Source organism: Pseudochaenichthys georgianus, chromosome 4, assembly GCF_902827115.2.
Source record: "Pseudochaenichthys georgianus chromosome 4, fPseGeo1.2, whole genome shotgun sequence".
Classification (NCBI taxonomy): domain Eukaryota; kingdom Metazoa; phylum Chordata; class Actinopteri; order Perciformes; family Channichthyidae; genus Pseudochaenichthys; species Pseudochaenichthys georgianus.
Window position 1 is genome coordinate 12,330,059 of NC_047506.1, and position 21,777 is coordinate 12,351,835.

At 43.2% G+C, this 21,777-nt stretch overlaps 2 protein-coding genes across 3 annotated transcripts in view; one reads left to right on the forward strand and one right to left on the reverse strand.

The window, feature by feature from the left end:
* Positions 1–15,590, forward strand: part of pex5la (peroxisomal biogenesis factor 5-like a) — a 124,707-nt gene extending 109,117 nt beyond the window's left edge. The window contains 1 exon segment of the mRNA XM_034080648.2: positions 10,842–15,590. Coding sequence (XP_033936539.1) covers positions 10,842–11,043 — 202 coding nt within the window. The 3' untranslated portion in view covers positions 11,044–15,590.
* Positions 15,591–15,674: 84 nt separating this feature from the next.
* The window catches only part of usp13 (ubiquitin specific peptidase 13), a 32,304-nt gene continuing 26,201 nt past the window's right edge, over positions 15,675–21,777 (reverse strand). For both annotated transcript variants that reach the window (XM_034080647.2, XM_034080646.2), the window contains exons 18-21: positions 21,440–21,609; positions 19,637–19,820; positions 18,660–18,744; positions 15,675–18,291 (exon numbers count right to left, since the gene is read on the reverse strand). In XM_034080647.2, the coding sequence (XP_033936538.1) occupies positions 18,147–18,291; positions 18,660–18,744; positions 19,637–19,820; positions 21,440–21,609 (584 nt within the window). In that variant the 3' untranslated portion in view covers positions 15,675–18,146. The remainder of the gene's footprint in view (positions 18,292–18,659; positions 18,745–19,636; positions 19,821–21,439; positions 21,610–21,777) is intronic.

Genomic DNA, 21,777 nt, shown 5'->3' on the forward strand with positions numbered 1-21,777 from the left:
GGAGCAAACGATGGGTGGAATACCAAAAGCATCAGTTGCAGGCTTCCCCTTCAGGCCAGGTAGGTAACTGCATGGGGCTTCAAACTAAATGTGTCCCAAACAAAGTTTTGTTTAAATGTAAAAACAAATCTTACTCATTGTTAACATTACAGCCTTAAAAACACTTTGCATCAAACTTTATAGAGTGGCATTTGTTTATTTATTTGTTTATGATGAATAATAAAGTCGCAATTCTTGCTCCATTAAAGGTGGGGTAGGTAAGTTTGAGAAAACCGTCTCGAGATACACTTTTTGTTATATTCCATGGAATGCTCTTAACATCCCGATAGCAATGAATATCTGAAGTGCTTTGACAAAAAATCCATAAAAAAATGTCAACTGTGGAAGCCGTAGTACTGTAAAAAGCACGACCAATCATTTTTAGCCGGCCAGGCTAAAATAACTATAGATTACTTACGTAACCCCAGTTCTCAGAGTAACATGAAGTGAGATGTCTCACTATGGGATGCGCCTCAACGCGTATGCAAACAGAAGCATCAATCTCATTACGCCAATCCTGATTGGCTGGTGATCTTGACGTCAACGTCAGGGAATCCACCCACCCTTTAAGTAGCTTGCGCTACGACGCAACGTCATTCAAAATAAGCACCTCTTCTCGCTTCGCCTTAGCAAGAAGGGCCGTCTGGTGAGACATCTCACTTCATGTTACTCTGAGAACTGGGGTTACGTAAGTAACCTATAGTTCTCATTCATAACACTCCGTTCGATGTCTCACTATGGGATATTGAAACTCCCGTATTGCTCGACATGCTTATCTCGAAAATCACCAAAACAACCATAACTTAACAGGTAGAACCCTGTCTCAACACGGGCCCAGCACTGCGCGGGCCACACTTGGAGCAGAGACATCTAGCCTGTAAAAGCGGACAAAAGTGAGCGGCGAGGACCAGCTCGCTGCTGCACAAATGTCTTGGATGGAAACACCCTTGAACAAAGCCCAGGATGTAGCCAGTCCACGAGTAGAATGAGTACGCAGGCCCGTTGGTGCCTGCAAACCCTGACTCGTATAAGCCAGAGCAATCACTTCCACAATCCAGTGGGAGAGCCGTTGCCTGGTAACGGGCTTGCCCTTCTGAGGGTTAGCCCAGGACACAAAGAGTTGGTCATTACAACGAAACTCTTTTGACCTGTCCATATAGATGCGTAAAGCACGGACTGGGCACAGCAAATTTGGCCGCTGTTCCTCAGAGGAACACAGCGGCGGAGGAAATGCCACAATGTCAATGGGGGTACATGACCAACCACCTTAGGTACAAAGGCAGGGTTGGGCTTCAGCAACACTCTCGTTTGCCCCGGGGCAAACTGAGTGCATAAAGGATGTAGAGAGCGCATGAATGTCACTGACTCGCTTGGCAGATGCCAGAGCCAGTAACAGCACTGTCTTCAGTGACAGGTGTTTCATGTCAGCTTCTTCCAGGGGTTCAAATGGAGGTCGAGTGAGCCCATCTAAAACCACTGCCAAGTCCCATAACGGCACCAGTGACCTGGAAACAGGGAGGAGCCTGCGAGCCCCTTTCATAAAACGGCAGACCAAAGGATGTTGGCTAGCCATCTTTCCCTCAAAGCCCACATGGCATGCAGCAATAGCAGCCAGGTACACTTTGATCGTAGAGAAAGCTCTGTGTTTATCAATTAAGTCCTGTAGAAATGATATAATCACCCCGACAGGACATTGACAAGAGATGTGTCCTTTTTGAAAGAACAAAACACAAACTCAAACACCCTCCACTTACAGTCATAGAGAGACCTGGTGGAGGAAGCTCTCGCACTCTGAATAGTGTTTATCACCTTCTGAGGGAGCCCCACTGTATTCAGATTGTACCACTCACGGGCCAGGCCCATAGAGCCAAGCGCTCTGGGTGTGGGTGAAAGATCGCCCCCCCCCGCCTGAGACAGTATGTCCCTGCGTAGTGGGAGCTGCCACGGCTGCCCACACAGCAGCTGATATATCTCCGCCAGCCAGTACATTGCAGGCCAGTGTGGAGCTATCAGGATAAGTGTGTGGCGTTGTTCTCTCACTCTGGCCAGAGTTGGGGGTATCAGAGCCAGGGGTGGGAACGCGTAGAGAAGGACCGGAGGCCAAACGTGCGCGAGCGCGTCCACGCCTAACGGTGCATTTAATCGCGCATTGAAAAGAACAGCTGATATTGAGCATTTTCTTTTGATGCGAACAGATCTACCGCGGCTCGGCCATAACGCACCCACAGCTGACTCACAATTATTGGATGTAGAGTCCAGTCTGCATATAGTGGTGCACCTCTGGACAGCAGATCTGCCCCGAGGTTCATCACTCCCGGTACGTGCGTCGCTCTCAGAGAGAGGAGACGTCCGCAGCTCCTTAAGATCAGTTTACGTGCCAGCATGTGTATCTGGAGAGAACGCAAACCCCCTTGGCGGTTTATATACGATATTGTGGTCGTGTTGTCTGTCCTCACGAGGACATGATGTCCTCTGAGAAAAGGCAGAAAGCGTTTCAGGGTGAGGAACACCGCTAAAAGCTCCAGATAATTTATGTGTGACCGTTGGAGGTCTCTGCTCCAGAGACCCCTCACAGGTCGACCTTCGTATATACCCCCCCAGCCCGTCAGACATGCATCTGTGGTGACCACCTTCCGCGATAGGACAGCACCCATAGGCACGCCCCGTACTAGAAAAGTCGGGTGTAGCCAGTGGCGCAGTGCCATTACGCATTTCATAGTGACCATCACTCTCCATGCGCGCGTGGGGTCCAATCTGAGGGCAGCTACCCGGCGCTGAAACTCCCTCATGTGTAAGCGTCCCAGTCGTACCACCAGAACGGCTGACGCCATGAGCCCCAGCAACCGCAGACATGACCTGAAGAGAACATATTTGCGTGGCTGGAAATGAACGAGGCAAGCCCTGAAGGATTTCACTCTCTCTGCTGACAAGCGGGCTGTAAAGGGCACCGAATTCAGGCGTAACCCCAGGAAGAGTACAGTCTGGGCTGGAGACAACATGCTCTTTTCTGTGTTTATTACGAAACCCAGGTCGAGCAGGTGTTTTACGAGGACATTCGTCTGCGTAATAGCCTCTTGCTCCGACTGTGCGAGAAGGAGCCAATCGTCCAGATAAGTTGCCAGGCGAATACCCTGTTGTCTTAACGAGGCTATCGCGGCTTCCGTACACCGTACAAACACTCGCAGGCTGAGAGACAGACCGAAGGGAAGTACTCTGTACTCGTAACAGACACCCTGAAAGGCGAACCTCAGATATTTCCTGTATGGATAATATACTGGGATGTGGAAATACGCATCTTTCAGGTCGACTGATGTGAACCAGTCGTTTTGGCGCACGAGACGCAACAGAGATGTGTGAGTGAGCATTCTGAATTTGTATCTTTTGAGATATTTGTTCAGAGCTCTCAAATCTAGTATAGGCCGAATTCCGTTCCCTCCCCGTTTGGGAACGAGGAAATACTTGGAATAAAAGCCGCTCTGACTCTGTTCGGCGGGTATTATCAATATAGCCTTCTTTTCTAGTAGCGAGAAAATCTCTTGCTCTAGAATATGGGCCGACTCTCCCCGGGCCTGTGAATACAGAATGCCCGAGAAGTGAGGGGGGGTGACAGCGAATTGGAGCCTGTAGCCCCGTGTTACTGTCTTGAAAACCCAAGCAGAATCTGTGAGCATCCTCCACTTTTCGCTTCTCAAAGCGAGCGGAGATGTCACAGCTCTGTCGTCTGCCCTCAGTGTCTCTATTTGTTGTGTTATGGGGCCCTCTAGTGTCTGAACACTGTGGTACCCCAGGTTGACAACCCCGGCCGACACTGCGCATGCGCGTGGCGGTGGTGCCTTCACAATCCCGTCTATTGTCCGCCTTTTGAGAGAGGCCGTAGCCGCTCTCAAAAGAGGGGCAGACGACAGACTGTTTATTGTTTTTATTGTTTTTATTTTCATTTGTATTGACTGCGCCCTTGGCTTCAAGCCTGGAAACGACAGTGGAAAATGATTTATTCTGAAACAACAATGATGACATGTGTTTGTGTGACTTAAACAGGCAGCGGAACTTGCTGTCTTCGATGTTAAGTCCATTTCCCTGATGGCGCGAACTCGAGGATGACGTTCTGGCATCACTCGAGGCGGCGGGAAGATGGGGGCATGGTGGCACCCCGAAAACACATGAGCATCTAACACTGGAACGTGCTCTGGAGCTGGGGAACAGGGAACTTCCAGCTCCTTCATCGAGGAGAGGAGAGGAGGTTGTCAGGCCGCCCGCTTCTTCTTCCTCGCCTGGTGGCTGAAAACCTGGGTCAGCTGCGCCTGAGCGGCAGCTGCCGGAACCGGAGATTTTCTTGACCAGCTCCCCCTTGCCTCGTGCCTGGGCTGGGGACCCGGGATGGGCTGCGGTCTCTGCTGCTTCGGTATCTTGAACCGGGCAGGACGTGAGACAGCTTGAGTGAAGGCCTGCTGCGGGACCATTGAAGGTGACGGCTGGACCCTTCGGGGGAGACAGAGCTGGAGAGCCTCGTCTCCCTTCCTTTTTGACTCGCATCTCAGCTGCATTGAAGCTAGAGCGGAGCCAAATATGCCCTCGGGAACAATAGGCATGTCCAGAACATCCTCTTTTTCCCGGTCTGGAAGGTTCGTCAGGTTGAGCCACCTGGCTCTCTCCTGTACCACCATCATTCCCAGTGCTTTGCCCGTGGCTTGGACTGCACAGCGCTGCACACGGAGGCCGTGATCGCTGCGATCTCGTCCCACGCGGCAGGCTCAGGTTCACTCGACATGTCTTCGCAGAGCTCCGCCTGGTAGGCGGTCAGCAGCGAGGAGACGTTGAGTGCCCTGGCGGACAAAGCTGCGGCTTTATAGGCCCGTTCGGTCATCGCTGACTGGAACCGGTGTGCCTTTGCCGGTAGCATGGGGTTCCTGCTCGGTGTCGAAGCCAGCCTCGGTTGGAGGTGGGCTGCCACCAGCGGTTCCATGGGCGGCATGCGGAGCAGGCCGAGCCTCTCCATACCGTCACAGTCCAGGGAGGAGGCACCCTGGATTGGGGCCTTGTTGCTAAAGGGGCGGTCTCTCCACGAGACCGACACCTCGTCCAGCATCTCCGGAAAGACTGGAAGGAGCTGCCTCTTCGCCCTCGCTGCGTGGGGCAAGTTCTTCCCCTCGTAGCGAGATCTGGAGGTCTCCTTGGCCACTTCAGGTCATGGGATGTCCAGCCTGGACGCAGCGCCAGACAGGAGGAACTCAGAGGTATCCTCTTCGTCCTCCATATAGTCCAAATCCAGGACATCCTCCGCGGGTGGAACCATGGTGAGGTCCAGTTGGGAGCCCCAGCTTGACACAGCGCGGGGCTCCGCTCTCGCAGCTCTTGCCGCCACCGGGTCCCAGCCTGACACGGCGTGGGGCTCCGGTTCAGCGGCAGTCGCTGTTGTTGAGCCCCAGTCTGACACAACGCGGGGCTCAATCTCTGCGGCGGACGTCACCATGTCTTGATTGCCGGCCGGCGAATCAGCGGACATGAGGGGGTCCCGTCCCGACAAGCTAGCTTGGCGTGCTAACCGTCGGCGGAGGCTTTTAATGGTGAAGCGGGTACAATGCCCGCACGAGCCGGGGTTATCGATAGCCTCCCGGGCGTGGTCCAGCCCGAGGCAGGACGAGCAGACCCGGTGTGAGTCTGTGCCTGAAATCTTAATCCCGCAGCCACATAGCCGAGCCTCCGAGTCCCTGACTCCTCTGGTGTGAGGGAGAGAAGGGTCCATCTTCGTTCGCCGGGGTGTCGGCGTGGAGTGGACGCGCTAGTAACAGCTACGTTACTGAGAAAAAAATGCTACCTTGCCGTTAGTCCGGAAGGAAAAAAGGCGACGGTGTAGATTTTATTCTTTAAAGAATATTAACTGGTGTGTTAATACCTTTTTTTATCTCTGTCTCCTCTGGTGTGAGAGAGAAAAGAGAACGTCCTCTTTACCGTGGTGTCGGTGTGGAGGGAAGAAAAAACTAGCAACAGGTATGTTACTAGCTTGAAGAAAAAAATCAAACCTTACCGTTATTTCGACAGAAAGAAACGGCGAGGCAGATTACAATATTAACTGGTGTGTTAATATTGTTCAGTCTTCTTGCAAAGCAAAAAAGTAACCGGCAAGCGCCCGTCTACCGAATGTTAGCTTTGGGTTCAGTCTGTGGACCGTTAAGCTAGCCCGGTTACTGATAATTCGAGATGTGCTCTGAAGCGAGAAGAGGTGTTTGAATGACGTTGCGTCGTAGCGCAAGCTACTTAAAGGGTGGATGGATTCCCTGACGTTGACGTCAAGCTCACCAGCCAATCAGGATTGGCGTAATGAGATTGATGCTTCTGTTTGCATACACGTTGAGGCGCATCCCATAGTGAGACATCGAACAGAGTGTTATGAATGAGAACTGGATGGCCTACCTGCCTGTCAGCCTTCCATCTCGTGCACAAACTTATCTCGTGCCCTCATTGGTCATGTGTGCGTTCGTGTGTAGAGGCTTCTCAATACTCAAATGTCCCCTCCTCGACTCCTCGTTCCTCCGGTAGTGACCCGGAAATGAATTTCAGCGAGCCATTTTGAAGGACATCTCATATCTCTAAATGCACACCGAGGACCGAGGATCGAGCGTCGAGGAGGCTCTCTGGAGGAGCTATAACCGAGGATACACTGATGGTTCCTCCACGGCTCCTCCGCGGATGCATTTCCGGGAACGGTGGAGGCGTGACTCACGGCCGGACTTATCTCAGCCAATGACAGCTCTGCATGCATCCTCTGGATATTATTTTAGAAACTGCTTTCATCGCATCGCGATGTTTACAGAGAGAACAGCTGTGAGGCCCGTGCAGAAAGCAGAGCAGTGTGTAAAATATATATCACTCAGTATAACAGGCCTACTCTCTTTATTTGCTGTAGTTTACTAGATATCTACAAACAAAGAGTCGATATTTTTCTAAAACCATTTAGTGCTTCACATAATAAAATACACAATGGCTGTATCCTGATTATGCTTTCGGAGCTGTAAGTGTGTGTGGTAGGCAGTGTGTATGTGTGTGTGTGGTACACAGTGTTGGGAAAGTTCACTTTATACATGAACTAGTTCAGTTCACAGTTCACAAATTTTAAAATGAACTAGTTCAGTTCATAGTTCATAATTCAAAATGTTGAACTAAAGTTCATGGTTTCAAAAATGAACTAATTTATAGTTTATAGTTCTTTTTTCAATACGTTGCTGCGAGCTATTATTTGTCTCCTGTACGATGTTAATAGGATTTGGGTGGTAGTGGATCTGTTTTGGCGCTCTTTTTTATTCGCCACTCGCACATACCGTGAAAGGCTAGTCGTGTGCTTATTCTCAATGTGCCGTTTAAGGTTTGTTGTCGACGTCGTCGATGTACGGACTTGCTTTTTCAAACCGGGCGGACACAGTTTACAGGCAAACGTTAGATTTTTCCGTCCGAGTCAGTACTGACTTTAACGTAAAACTATTTAAAATGATCATACGCCGACGTCGTAGAGCAGGGGTCTTCAACTAAAATTCAACGAGGTCCAGTTAGAGAAAATGTCCCCATGCAAAGGTCCGGAACATCAAAATGTCTAACTTGCTTCATGAATTAGTGTGATATATATTGAAGTAGCCTGTAGCTTTATCAACATCTGTATGTAATCAACAGCTGACTGCCAATCAAATAAAGAAAGTACAATTCAAAAACAACAATATATATTGTCAATTAACATTAAATACTGTGGATATGTGTAATGTTCCTCTCGGGCTGCATTTACAAATAAACTAGAGAAAATAAATAAAATAGCTTTTGAAAATATATGCATCTTAAAAGTGCTTAATTTGAGATAAATACAATAAAGTGTAGCAGCAGCTTGAGTGTCCCTTTTTCTTTGTTAACCGTTTCACATCATGACTTAACAGTTTCAGCCGATTATAGAACAATATCAGTCTTTACACATCATAACAATTGAACAGTTTCAAAGTTTCTCTTTCTGTCCCTCTTATATTGCAGTCCCCCACTCACTTTTGTTAAATTCAGTGTGAGAATTGAGCTTGAGCTTGTCCTGCCAGGAGTTTGTAAATCTGGGCTGACATGGAGTCAAGTTGTACTTTTTACAGTATTACGGCTTCTACAGATGACGTTTTTTTTATGGATTTTTTGTCAAAGCACTTAAGCTATTCATTGCTATCGGGATGTTAAGAGCATTCCATGGAATATAACAAAAAGTGTATCTCGAGCCGGTTTCTGAAACTTACCTACCCCACCTTTAAGTTAAAAATCAAGGGTTTTTATTATTATTCACAGCAGGGGTGGGGAACCTTTTTCCTTTCAATTTTTACAACATCCTCCGAGGGTCGTACAAATTATTGAACTCAACCTTTGCTTAAAATATTGAAGTTAAATGCATCAATCTGGTACACTTTGAGAGCAACATTAAGAGATCTATGGATACATCTCTCAACACCCATATGAAACAGAACTGTAAGCATATTTTTCTTTTTGGATATTTTACAAATCACTCCCCTTTTAAACTCTATTCTTGTTATTTTTAACAACTTTTTTGTTACTGTCATATAGTATTTTATACCTGTTTTTCATTTAGTCTCATTAATAACTATAATGATCATATCAAGGTGTGCCTTAACCTCACTGAGCTGAGGATATTTGACCCTCTCAGGAGAGCTCTCTTCCACCTGGCTGTAGAAAAGCTCTTTAAATCCGTTAGCATAGCTAGCTAACCAGATGCTAACAACAACAGATCGCCACTGTGTTTACAACTAAAGACACAGCCACGCAAACACTGCGGCATGTGTACGGCTCCTTGTGGATTATTATCCTTATATGCAATATTTTAAGGGCTGGAGCGGCGTTCCGGTGCTCAGCACTCCTTTCAGACGAGACATATACCACGTGAAGACAGGTTACGCTCGTGTTGTGTTCAATGAACCTGTCCTTGGCCAGGAAAAACAGGAACTCGCTTGTTTAATTATTTTTGCGGTCTAGATTTCTTCTTCTTTTGTGAAGTGAGAAGTTGTCCGTCAGTCGAAAACTCTTCGGTTCTCCACGAATTACACAAGTCACCCAAATCAGCGTTAAAAAAGCGGGAGGCGCCGAAAAATCCCCTATTAATGTATTGATTATAGCTCGGGTCCGTATAGGTCGGCGTCTGGGTCCGGATCCGGACCGCGGTCCGCCTGTTGCCGACCCCTGCCGGAGAGTCTCTGAGCAAGTGCTGCTGCAGCTGCTCTCGGCTTCGTCCATACTAATTCATTCATTCATTCAATGCACGCCGGTTCCGCGGTTCCACATTGTTTGTTGTGAGGAGTCTGATATATTTATTATATTATATTTTAGTGCGACAGCCAGGGGTGACAGGCGCGTACGCGTCACAGGCAGCTTGCTGTTGCCAGATTGGGTGGTTTTCCGCATTAGTTTGAAGCCTGTTTACGGTGTGTTTTAACTGGGTTTTCGGCTGAAAGGCATATGAAATCTGGCACACTTTTGAACGCCGTTATAATACAGTGCTGATAATGAACGCACTTTTGAACGCCGTTATACAGCGCTGAGAATGAACGCGTTCTCAATTACGTTCATCTAGCGGAAATACAGTACGTTCAGTTCACGTTCGCCCAAAATATGAACGCGTTCATGAACGATCGTTCATTGAACGCGTTCAGGTACATCACTGGTGGTACAGTATGTAGGTGTGTGTTGTACAGTGCGTAGATGCGGCGGACAGACGGGTCTCAGTTGGTTTGGTGTCCTCTGCTTACGTTTAATAGGCCTAATTCTTGTAAATACAACTTTTGGCCCGTAATTTCAATTCCCCATTTCAGCGACCAGAGAGAGGGGGGGATATATCCAGTCTCTGATTGTGTTACGTTATTATGAGAGTGCTCTCATACTTTAAATTGTATATATTTATATAAATATATTTGTGTGTGTGTGTCCGCATCTGTAGCCTGTTATTGTCTCATTATACCGCACTCTCAATTAATTCAAAGTAAATATGTGGGGGAACAATGTTCAGCTGATGTAATAGAGATTATAAAATACAGAGCTATGACAAAACACTCAACAGCTGATGCAGCTGTTGCCACGTAATAATGAACGGACGTCGCTTTAATATGACTGCTCAGAGGAGAGGAGTTCTCATTTCTTTAAACGTCTGCTGCTTCCCCTCCTCTTTCATCGGTTCCCCTCCTCGGTCCTCCGCTCGCATCTCCTGTGGGCGGGACTAAGTCTCGGGGAGGGGAGTCGAGGAGGGGAAATTTAAGAATTGAGAAGCCTCTTGTGTGTTGGTGTGTAAGGAAGTGGCAGATTTTTTCCGACTGTGTATTTTCAAATTCTAGCACACTCAAACTGGTTTCTCCAAAATTACCTACCCCACCTTTAATATCCTTGTATGAAATGTTACATTCATACAATGCATCGGAAAAACACCTTCTTGCTTACCAGTGATACCTATCCACACCCTGGATAGGTCTGCCTTAATCCCAATATTGAACCCAATATAATCTATGCATTTCATTTAATTGGAAAAATTGAATAGCTACAGGCCTTTCTACAAATACATGTATCATTTAGTATCATTCTGTCCAAACACTAAAAACATGTACACAGGTGTAATTTGTCTCCTGCTAACGGATGCAATGTTGGTGTTACCTGAATGTGTGAAGATATCCAATCTTTAAGTGACATCTTCCATTTGGGTGTGCAGGGCCTGAGCAGGATTAACCTTTTTTAAGTACACATACACAGCATGCCCTAAACAAAACTGATCCTTAGTATTGTTGCTTCCCCAGAGAGGCGGCCAGAAACTTCCTGACAGCTTTGAGCCTTCAGAGGAAAAGTCGGAGTCGCCAGCAGTCCCACCAGGTGATGTCTGGAAACATCTGGGCTGCTCTGAGGATAGCTTTATCCATGATGGACCAGCCCGAACTCTTCCAGGCTGCGAATATTGGTGACCTGGATCTTCTCATGCGGGCCTTCAACCTTGACATTTGAGGAATGGGAAGTAGTGACAATAGCATCTCCTCCTTCACTTACTAGCCAAAAGCCCAAAGTGCACACGTCAGATATTGGATCTGTATTAGTGAGCGTGGTTTTTATGCACGTCCAAACTAACTGCAGTCGTCAAAGTTGTAAATTGTTTTGCCCAAGTTCTTCGAGAGCAGTTCTGCGGACAGGTTCTTTCAAGAGCTTGAAGTGACTGCTTTGTGGTGGATTTGCACTGCAATTTGTGATTTCCCTGAAGAGCAGAAGGACGGGCAAAGATTGTAAGAGCAATGCCTTAGAGAACACATCAATTAAAACCAACTCATTCAGTGGAACAGAGCTGAGCCAGGAGAGGCAGACAGACATTTTAAGAAGGTCACACAACCCTCACACGTGTTTGCAGAGAAAGGTGGAGGTTTTGAGAAAGAAAAAAATGTTGTTATCCAATTACTTTCAAAGACTCAAGTCTGTCTCAGCCTACTGAAGTATGGATGTAGTGAGCAAGTGTTAAAGGCTGCACCGTCTGACCTGGAGCTACACATTCTGTTCTCATCCTCTTTCAATGGAGAATAATGATATTGCATGAATAAGCATTTTCATAAATGGATTCCTTGTTCAAAATCAACATACCTTTAGAAGTTTTTCCTTTGCAATTTAGACTGATTCCAGATAAATAACTGCCATCGTATGCACTTGAAAGCTTTATGAGCCGTTTGTTTTCGCTCGGTTGTATTTTTTGTGTTTGATTTGGCTCCTAGCTTCTCTTTGCTCCCTTTAAGCTGACTAGCTAGAGAACTATTAACAAACCCAGGGCAACATTGGTCTGCAAAACCTTCCCTTTCAAAAAATGTCATATGAACAAATGTGTTTACAGGTCTTAAAATATCTCTTTAATCTTCTGGTATTGCTTAAGTAGCCCTCACATGTAAGCATCCCATTTGATTTAATAATACTGTACTATATATAATTAAATAACATGTAGTTGATGTGAAGCTGCAAGCTAAGACCTTTGTATGCTTTGGGTATTTCATAAAGCAGTCATGTGTGTCTTTACTGTGCCTCCACAGGCAGTGAAGCCCATACATTGAATTACATTTGTCTGCCTCAGCCTTCATGCATGATATAAATATTTATGTCAGCTTTGGTAGAATGCCTCGCATATTTAAAATGCTATTTGTTTTACCATCTGCAAACTTCATTTCCCATGAAAACATTAAGTTATCGTGCATCCACACAGCACGTGATCGTATTGAGTCAGATCATTTCTCTGCACCATCACAGAAGCAAAGGTTTTAAACATGTTCGTTATGGTTTCTCTAGCATCACTGTTGCTAGTTTCAGAAGTCTGTGAGGTGAACGTCACATTCCTGGCCGGGCATCAGAGTAAATGATAGATAATCTGCTTCTCTGCATAACTCAGCATCTTGGTGTTTAACAGGCTTGTCAACAGTCTGGGCGTGCTAGAGAAAGGGTTTTATTCTCAGACCCTATGCAATAGGTCATGTTTTATGTTGCCATTCTGTATTGTCATTGTGTTGCTGTCTGCCTCGATGAACCAAAAGGAAGTGGCGATGCTGTGCTTTTAAAGAACACTATCGGGGGAAACCAGAGACCGGGGAACGATTCATCTTCCTAACTGTACAGCTTTGATGTCATGGTCTGTATGAGAAACCGTGTTTCATTAGGGAGCTTGTGGAGAAAAAAAACAAGTGTCCTTTTTCAAGAGAGAAACATGGTCAGTGATTTAGAAAGAACCGAAACACACAAACCACATCGACCCAAAATGAAGCCGTCATGTTTTATAACTCTGCGGTGTACCGACATGACCTTGCACCCGTCAACTACATCAAGCTTTGCTATCTGATGTTTTATTACGCAAGCGAAAGTTTATTTGTCTTTGAAGCTCATCTTAGATCTGCTTTAAGGAGAAAACTCTTTAAGTGCAATAATGACATCTATGTGTTATGCGCTCATTCAATGAAACAGATTATTTGCTGCCATCAGATTCTTAAAAGAAATGTTGGCAGTGAATCTCTGTGGCTGACCAGATGATGTTTAATAGATCAAGGAGGCAGAGCAGCCCAGTGAGACGCAGCACATATGTGCATGCCACTAACAATCTGCATCGGGGGGGGGGGCACTGAGAGTGGACTGCACAATGGAAAGGGAAATGAGGCCAAAGCAGAAGGGCTCGCCCAAATGTTTTCAATTATGATCAAATAATTGGCAGTGTATGTTTTTTTACATGGGTAATAGTATGGGAGTCCACCAGTGCTATCCTATTGAATATTTCCTTTTCATTAAATTACTTAAATGATTTTGGTACGCTATCAGTATGGCTTTCTAAATGGAACTGTTGGTGTGTTCAGACTTGAATGTCTGGTTTGATGGATTGCTGTGACATTCATGTTCGGCAGACTCCTTTTGACCTTTGTGATCCCCTGACTTTAAAAAAAATCATTCATCGACATCAGTTCAAATATGTCATCTATCTAATACTTTTGATTTATTGTCACCTTTTACATTCATGACCAATTATCTGCCATACTTCAAACAGTCTCATTAGCCTCAGCTGCGCTTTCTGATTACAGCTAAATACAGTAGCAACTGTGCATACCCAAAAACTAAGACAGTGGCTTTGATATGAAGTATGAATGCCAACCTTACGCATGATAGCGTTTACATTGTGAGCAGTCTTGCATCTATTTTAAAGCTACATTAAGCTAATTTGAGAGGTATAGTGCTCCCACTGTACATCTGAGCCAGCCAAGTGTTTCTTCTGTTGACATCCACCTGTCTCTTATGCTTATGCAATTATGGTGGACGTGCTAACAGTGCAGGCTGGAAGCAGACTGACCAGTAATATGAGCATGCCCACATGTTTGTTTGTTTATTTAGTATCAAATCAGAGTCTACATCTAAACTTTTCATAAACTATAAAATCATGGGACACAAGGCAAAGTGCTTTACAAAAATGAAAGACATTAGCGGCATCCCTCCTTTTTTAAATATGAACACATAATCTTTCTCTGGTCCTCACAGCTTTCTTTTGTGTCAGCAGTGATCTATAGAAACTCATAAACATGATGTGTGGTAAGTTGTGCTTTCTAAATCAACTCTAGTTTTCTTATGGGGTTGTAGTCCTCTGTTTTTTGCATTTCAAGATACTGTAGTTGTGTTAAAAATGAGAAACTTATTTTTTTAAAGAAACTTTAAATTGCAAGCTTGAAACCTAAACTTCTGTGTACATAATACTGCAGCACATTGAGATAGGATGCCTGGTGACCGTTTCCTTTTTGTAGAACCTACCTATTGTACCTTCTCAGGTGAACTGGCCTAGCATAACGCAGGCTCTGAGGAACAGATCCAAGTTGATCGCATGCTAGATCCTTTCTATGAACTGCTTCGAATGCTATTTTCATTGGTATGCATGAAATACATGGATGTGCTTGCTTCCCCTCCCACTAACGTAGGAAAATATATCATAAGGTTTCCTTGCAATATTTCTACAATGCACTTTTTAAATCTGCCACCTTGACAAAAAGTGATGTATATATTCAGTATATATTCTATACAAGAGGCTTTATCCTGCATAGAATGCGTGAGTGTGCACGGCTCAAGAAGAGTAACAAACTTAATATTTACTGAACATGATGATTCTTGAGCTTGAATATTGGTACATTGCTACCACTCGCTTGTCATAGTTATATTCTGTAAAACTTTTTTTAAAGTGACTTCTACAAGTTACAAATGTACTGGTAACACTTTGAATGACCCCAGCCAACAGAGTTTTGTGTCTGTTCTTACCTGCTTTTATGTAATACATTTATATTTATATAATAAGAAATACCTTGTGAAATTCATTTTTAAAAATCCTTAATGAATACCGTGTATGACCAAAAACTCATCTTATGAATTTTCACAAAAACTGAGAGTAGGTCACATATTTGTTTCAGTTATGTGTCTGGTTCACTTGAAGCCACCGCCAATCAAATGACACAAAACAAGATAGATATTCATATTAATGATGTATTACTTCAACTCCCTACAGTAGGAAAGAAGGAAAAATGCAAGACTTTTGCAAATTAAATAATACTTTTATTTACCTTTTATTGTTGTAAGACCTGCAGAAACTCATCAATGTTGAACACTTTTTCAGATAAATAAAGCATTTCCTTTTGCTTTGTAAGTGTGGTGAACATGTGTCAGTCTTCTGGACAAAATAGGTTTTGAAAGCATTTATAAAATGATTGAATGTTAACAGGGACATTGGTTGGGGTTTCTAAAGGTTATCAGTACATTTCCTGTAATGTCTTTCCTCACTCCTTTAACTCAACATATGTACAAATGCAGTTTGTTCTAGTTTATTTCTTGATGCATCAAATAAAATGATATTTTAATGAATGCACATAGAAATGATATACTTTATATACAGTATGGATTACTTATTTAAACACCTACTATAATGCATATTATTATCCCTGTATAATCACAAGAAAGCATTAGCACCTTTGAAACCTACAATATGAAAGTCAACTTTTAAAATAAACTGTTGTTATATATTCTATGTTCATGTGTCTTTATTTTCTCACTGAAAACTCTGGAATTGGAATTTCTTGATCATTGTTACGGAGGCAAAGTCTCAACAAAAGTGTAGTTTATTAAATTATCCAAACATCGTAGGTAAACAGTGCCACTGAGAATACTGTGATGACTCTATTCACATACAACTAAGCCACATTTGGATGAAAGCATACATTACAAAAGTCAACTTAAAATAATCAGGAAATCTATGTAATGAAAACTACAAAATTGGCACAAACTTGTTTGCAAAAAGGCAACAGAGTGAAACAAATGAGGACCTTTTTTGACATTTAGTTAAATGAAAAAATGAGAATACAACCCACAAAAGTACAATTGTCCAACCCAAATGACTAAATGTCAACGTCTAGTGCACATGCTGACAGTGAAAAAGCCTTTTTGTTAAAAATGGAACCGTTTTAACAACATAGGAAAACAAATGGAAACAGACCAAGCTGGAGGGAAAGCTGAAACAAAAACTAAAAAAATACAAAGACAAAGAAAAGTAATTGCACAGAATACCTGTAGACGTTTGTGACTGTACTTCATACAGCAAGATTATTATCTAATGATGAAGAGCAGAGTCACGGATTCCAGAGCAGGGTGTGACACAACACATTTGGTTTTTGAAAACAAAAACAAACAAACAATTCTTAGAAGAACAACGGCAGAAACAAAAGACTTGCATAGAGAACTATTACAATTCCCTGCTGCATAGACAATAAACACTGCAGCAGTTTATCAACAACTATCTGATGAAAATGAGAGGTTGAGATAGAATAAAACTAAATTCCAGAGAAATCTAGGCACTGTGTTTTTAAAAAGGGAAGTACTGCCAAAATATGGATTTATTCATAAAATGTTATCTGAAAGTGATCAGTTATCAAGGAAATACTGCAATGACTGGTCATAGAAAGCATTCACTTAGATTGTTGAAAGACATTTTGAAAACTATAATAATATCACCTAGCTATTTTCCACAGTTTCGATGTTCATGAGATATGCAGTTAAAATGACATTTAGAAATGTCTTTTCATTGTCAAATAATTGCCGTCTTCTTGGATATGAGAGATAATGACAATTAAAAATAGAAATATCTAAAAGACATCAACACAATACTGTCACATTCGAGAAGTCTATTTTAAAGCAGAACTCCCCTTTAAAATATCGACCCAAAATGCTGCCATTGGATGAACAGCATTCGATGGCAGCTCAATTCAATTCACTGCATGCAAGCTCACCAAACTGGATTTGTCCCATGAGACAAAATCCCAACACTGCCTTTTTGAGATGCAACAGATGAAACCAGATTCAGTCAGAGGCTGCCTTTGGCAAATAATCACATCATATCTACGTTTGTCCGGCACTCTATAAACATACTGAGTATAAAAATGAGATGAGCATCGTGTCAGTAGATAATCCAGCATGAGGTTATTTGTAGAGACCAAACGGTTGAGTTTCAGCTGAACAGGAGGTTTTGGTTGCAGTGAGCACCATCGAGTCATACATTCAGCACCGCAGCACATCTGTACCGTACGGCTTTGGGTGGTTTCAAGAGCAGATTTGGTTGTAGTTGCATAATTAAGTGAATCAACCAATCATTTGAAAAGTGGCAAAAGGTGAACAAAACATTCATTTAAACGTTTGTCAGTGATGACAGAATAAACTGGTGCAGCTGAGATTAAAAGTTGTCTAACATTCTTGTAATTTGGGCAAACTAATAAATGACGTTTCAATCACTGATATAGATCTTAGAAAAAGGACAGCATTGCAGAACTGAAGTTTAAATTGGAGTTATCACATTCAATTGCTTTTAGCTAATTTAACTTGTTTTAATTAAAAAGTGCTTTCAGTTCTTAACCAGTTTACCTTTAAATGTTTCTCATTAAAATAGAAAAACTTGCATGTAATCTCTCAGTAGAGCTCGAGGCAGGTTTGAGCCATTATGTAACCACTCATACTGTATGGTTACTACAGTCTAGTTGACACTTGAGCACAACGGTCTCAGTGCTCTACAGTACGAACATTCACTGTGTTTGTAACTTTCTTTCCATTTCCTAGGGATGAAAGGCATTACAAAATGCAAAGCACCAGCAGCAGCATTTCTTGTTTGTTGTTGCCGTTTCAAAGCATTTCAGGGCTGGCAGTGAAGCCATTTCAATATACATTTATAAAATGTACCACTTTGAAAATACTGGCACTGTAGCTAAAGGCATAGAGGAGGAACAATGGTATTTGATATGTGACATTATTTTGTGTAGAGAAGTGGACATTGCACACATCCCTCTGCACCTACACTGTCAAGAAAATGTATTTTCTTTAACATACACACTGAATATATACCTTTAAAGCATAACAAAACACAAATGCACAAAAAGCACATTGCTTTCCCTTTCTGAGCGGTTCCTGGTTGCTCCGGCACGACGTCACGGTAAGGCGAGCAGCTGGTCTGAGAGGTTATTTCCATTGTTTTCACTGCGGCTGTTATTAAAGTTGTCTGCCAGTCTTCGGGGGGGAAAGACTGCGGTTCTCTAAAAGGTTGCATGGCGGAGGGGGTTAGGGGGGACGGTATCTTTAGTTGAACTGCTTGACAGTCGATGGTAAAAGTAGATGTAGCCCAAGTCTTTTGGAGGCCTTTCTGACAAACACACTTTGTGGTCGTTGTAGATCACCCACCTTCAGGAAGAAAGAATATTTGTGGAGTGAGAAAAAGCTTTTAAAGTGTCACTTCTCTCAAAGCTAGGAGGACAGAGGAATGAGTCAATTTACAGTTTCCTTTCATTAAAACAAATACAGTGTACCTGTGTTTTGGAATAATTAATGTTCTACTTCTGGTGGGCATTAAGTTAATAATAAAACTGGTAATGATAATTGCATTTCTTGAGAAAATGTATTTCCTGAGATGGAAACACATTAAGGCAATTCAAATCAGACATTTCAATGACTATAACTGGAAAGTCCCTCATAGTGATCAACAAAGTGCTGTCAGTTTTGTCACTGTGTATTTTATGAATAGAAAGTAGAGAAAAATGTGTTTGACCCACCTTCCTTCCTTCTTGATGTGACAAACATAATGTCCGGACATTGTGGACGCTCCCATGTGACTGATGAAAGCAAAGAGCTCATAACCTGGAAAGAGGAACATAAAAAAAAGAATTTTCTTTTTAATTAGAAAATACGACAGTCTTTTAAATACAACTGTACGCAACCACTTTATATAAAAAGCTTCAGTAGAAGGACATGTAAACACCAGATATCATCAGGTTTAAAGACGCTGATGACAATGCCTTCATTGGCAGCATAAGAATTATCAAAAAGTTCAAACATTCAGGTATATTTATGATGATATAAATGATTTGTTTTTGCAGATTTTCCAGAATAGGGTGTGTTCCTTTGTTTCTGTTGCACGAGCATCCTGTAAGGAAAGTTCACAAAGTGCTCGATTTAAAGTGAAACAAATTCATAAAAAATGATTAAAATGGGACAGCATGTCGTCATTAACAAAAGAACGATTATAATTCTCACTGCCAATTCTTCATGTTAGTTATTAAAACACCATTGGTATGCTAGTTTATAGAAGCATTATAACATTGAACACATTTTCTTTATGAAGAGCGTGAACAATATTTGTGTGCCTTCAGTCTGGCAGGTGATCTCAGTGCCATGCAGCACGACAATACACGTTGTGTCAGAATCCACATTAATTGGAGCTAATGGAAAACTGGCCGGTTATAAAACACCCAGGTGAAATAAAAAGTCAAGAGGTCGAAAACGCCCTCTGACACTTTTTATGGACCCTGACCCCATTTTCATTTCATTGTAACGCAGGTCTTTGTCTTGAATATGCTAAATGCTTCTGCTGGATGTCCCAAATACCAAGCTAACTATACAACTCTTCTTCTTCCTACTATATAACTATTTTAATTCTACACCAACATAGTAAGCTTAAAATTAACCTCTGACATTGATGTGCCTTTAGATAAGAATCAATAACAAATAAAGTCAAGACAGAGTCACTCACGTCCCGGTCCGTCTTTGACCCGGGGGCCCGCTGCCTCTCGGTCCGGGGACACCGTGGAGTTGCTGTGTGAGTTTCCGTTGGAGAAGCCGTTTGGCTCCGTGGCAGCCATGTCTGAGAGGACATCACTCTCCTCTTCCTCAGGGTGGATGAAGATCCAGTCGAGTGCTCGCTCAAGATTATTATTCTGAAAAAACAATTTCCAGTTTTACTTTGTGAGTTTATTGTAATTCAAAAGCAAAATTGCTACATAACACCAGTATGTTTAGTATAGATGTGTGTTGTTTTCAGATGGGTCAGTGCGACAACATTTGTTTTAGCAGCTTACAAAATCCATTACATTTGTAGTTTTAGAAATGGACTGTAAGAGGAAGTTGCCTTTTCCTGGTAATATCTGATGCAAAATAAAAAAGGTAGTAACAGGAAATATCAGCACTCAATGTGTTAGACATATGAAAAAAGAAAGAAAAGTTAATATTCTTCCTATCCGTCTTTAATTCTGTCGCTGTTGTATCTTAAAGTAGCTAATCAATAAAAAGGCAACAATGAACATGAGAAATCATTTAGTGGGGAGGTTGCAGGTATCCATCCGTGCTTAATTCCCCTTGAGGTCTTTTGCTTTTAATCCAAAATAGAGGTGTGATTCCTGGAGAATGTCGCAAATGAAGCTGCATGTTTTTTTTTCTTCCACTCAAGGTCGAAGAAAATACTCCTCACCTAAATTTGGACTAATATTTCACACCTCCAGCCTCCTCGTGAGAAATATATGTTCTTTATTTTTGTGGAAGGCAGTGTGTTTGGTGTTATTAGGGATAGTAAACAAGGAAGCCTGGTGTCTATTTCTGTGCCTTAATAACAGTCTGCTGTGGTGTTTCTGCTGAGGGGGCCGTTTGGAATATGAAGCATGAAACAGGAGAATCAGGGGCCATTTCAAAACCGGGGGCGATAATGCATTTGCATTTCCTTTGATGCACACACAAAACTTTAACATGAACTAATGAGATGTGATTATGAAATGTCTCGACGTGTCTTTGAGGCAGATCCTGTTTCAAAGGGATGCATTAGCGTCCATATGCTGATGGGACTATTTGTAAACACTATGTAGAGCAGGCGACTATAATCCCCTCGGACATGTAAGACCTATTAAATTAACGAGGCCAGCCAAGCTCGTTTATGAGTGACAGATCTTGGTCTTCATCATCTCGACCTCTCTTCAAACAACACCTCCCTTCCAACCTCTTTCCTTGTCCTGAACTGGTGACACTTTTGTTTGTATTGAGCAGGACGTTCCTCCATCCATCTGTGGTGACTGTCAGGCCGTTGTTGTTGCTGTTGTGTTTCTGCACTTCTCTTACTGTGTGGGCGGTTCTCTGTCCTCAGAATGTCTCTTAACTTGCTTGTTGTCTTCTACAGTATATAACTCTTTATTGTCTCTGTGAGTCATAGACTAAGGACTGAGCTCCACCTACAGAAGTCTGGCTTTAAGGAAGTGCTGTTTACTTGGTGAGCTCATGCATGCTGACCATCACAGCACAATAGCTCCCCTCCCTGTTCAGGTCATTTAAAACAAATCGATGTTACCACAAATCACAGCATCGGAGAGATTAGACCGGAGGTGTTTGCAGCAGTGAAATTCTGAAACTCATGTTGATGAACAAACTACTCTGGGGATTAAGACTCATTTGAATTGTATGGCAGGGAAAGAATATGCCTGGAAAAGAGGAATTGATGCCAGCTAATGGAAAAAGAAAGTGATTTATTTGTTATTTGTTCACAAAGTGCAATCAGAGTGGGCAGAAGACTGACCGTGGCTTTGAGTGCCTGGATGCTGTGAGTGCGGGGGAAGCCCATCGAGGTGAGGATGGCAATGCTCTCCTCAGGGGGCGAGTTTCCCAGCGGGGGGGCGCCCAAGGGGCTGTCGCTGATGGAGGGACCGAGATCTATCATGGAGGGCAGAGTGAGAGGCTCTGCAAAGTCTGAGGAAAGAGACAGAATAAGGATGAGATGCTGTAGTTCTCCATTTATTAAACCCAATATATGAATATATTTGTGTCAGAGGTCAAAGTTCCAGATGTGAGACTTCTTTATTCTGCTTCCCTTCGGCAAGTAAAGTTACACTCTCACAGTTAAGTACAGAAGTGCAA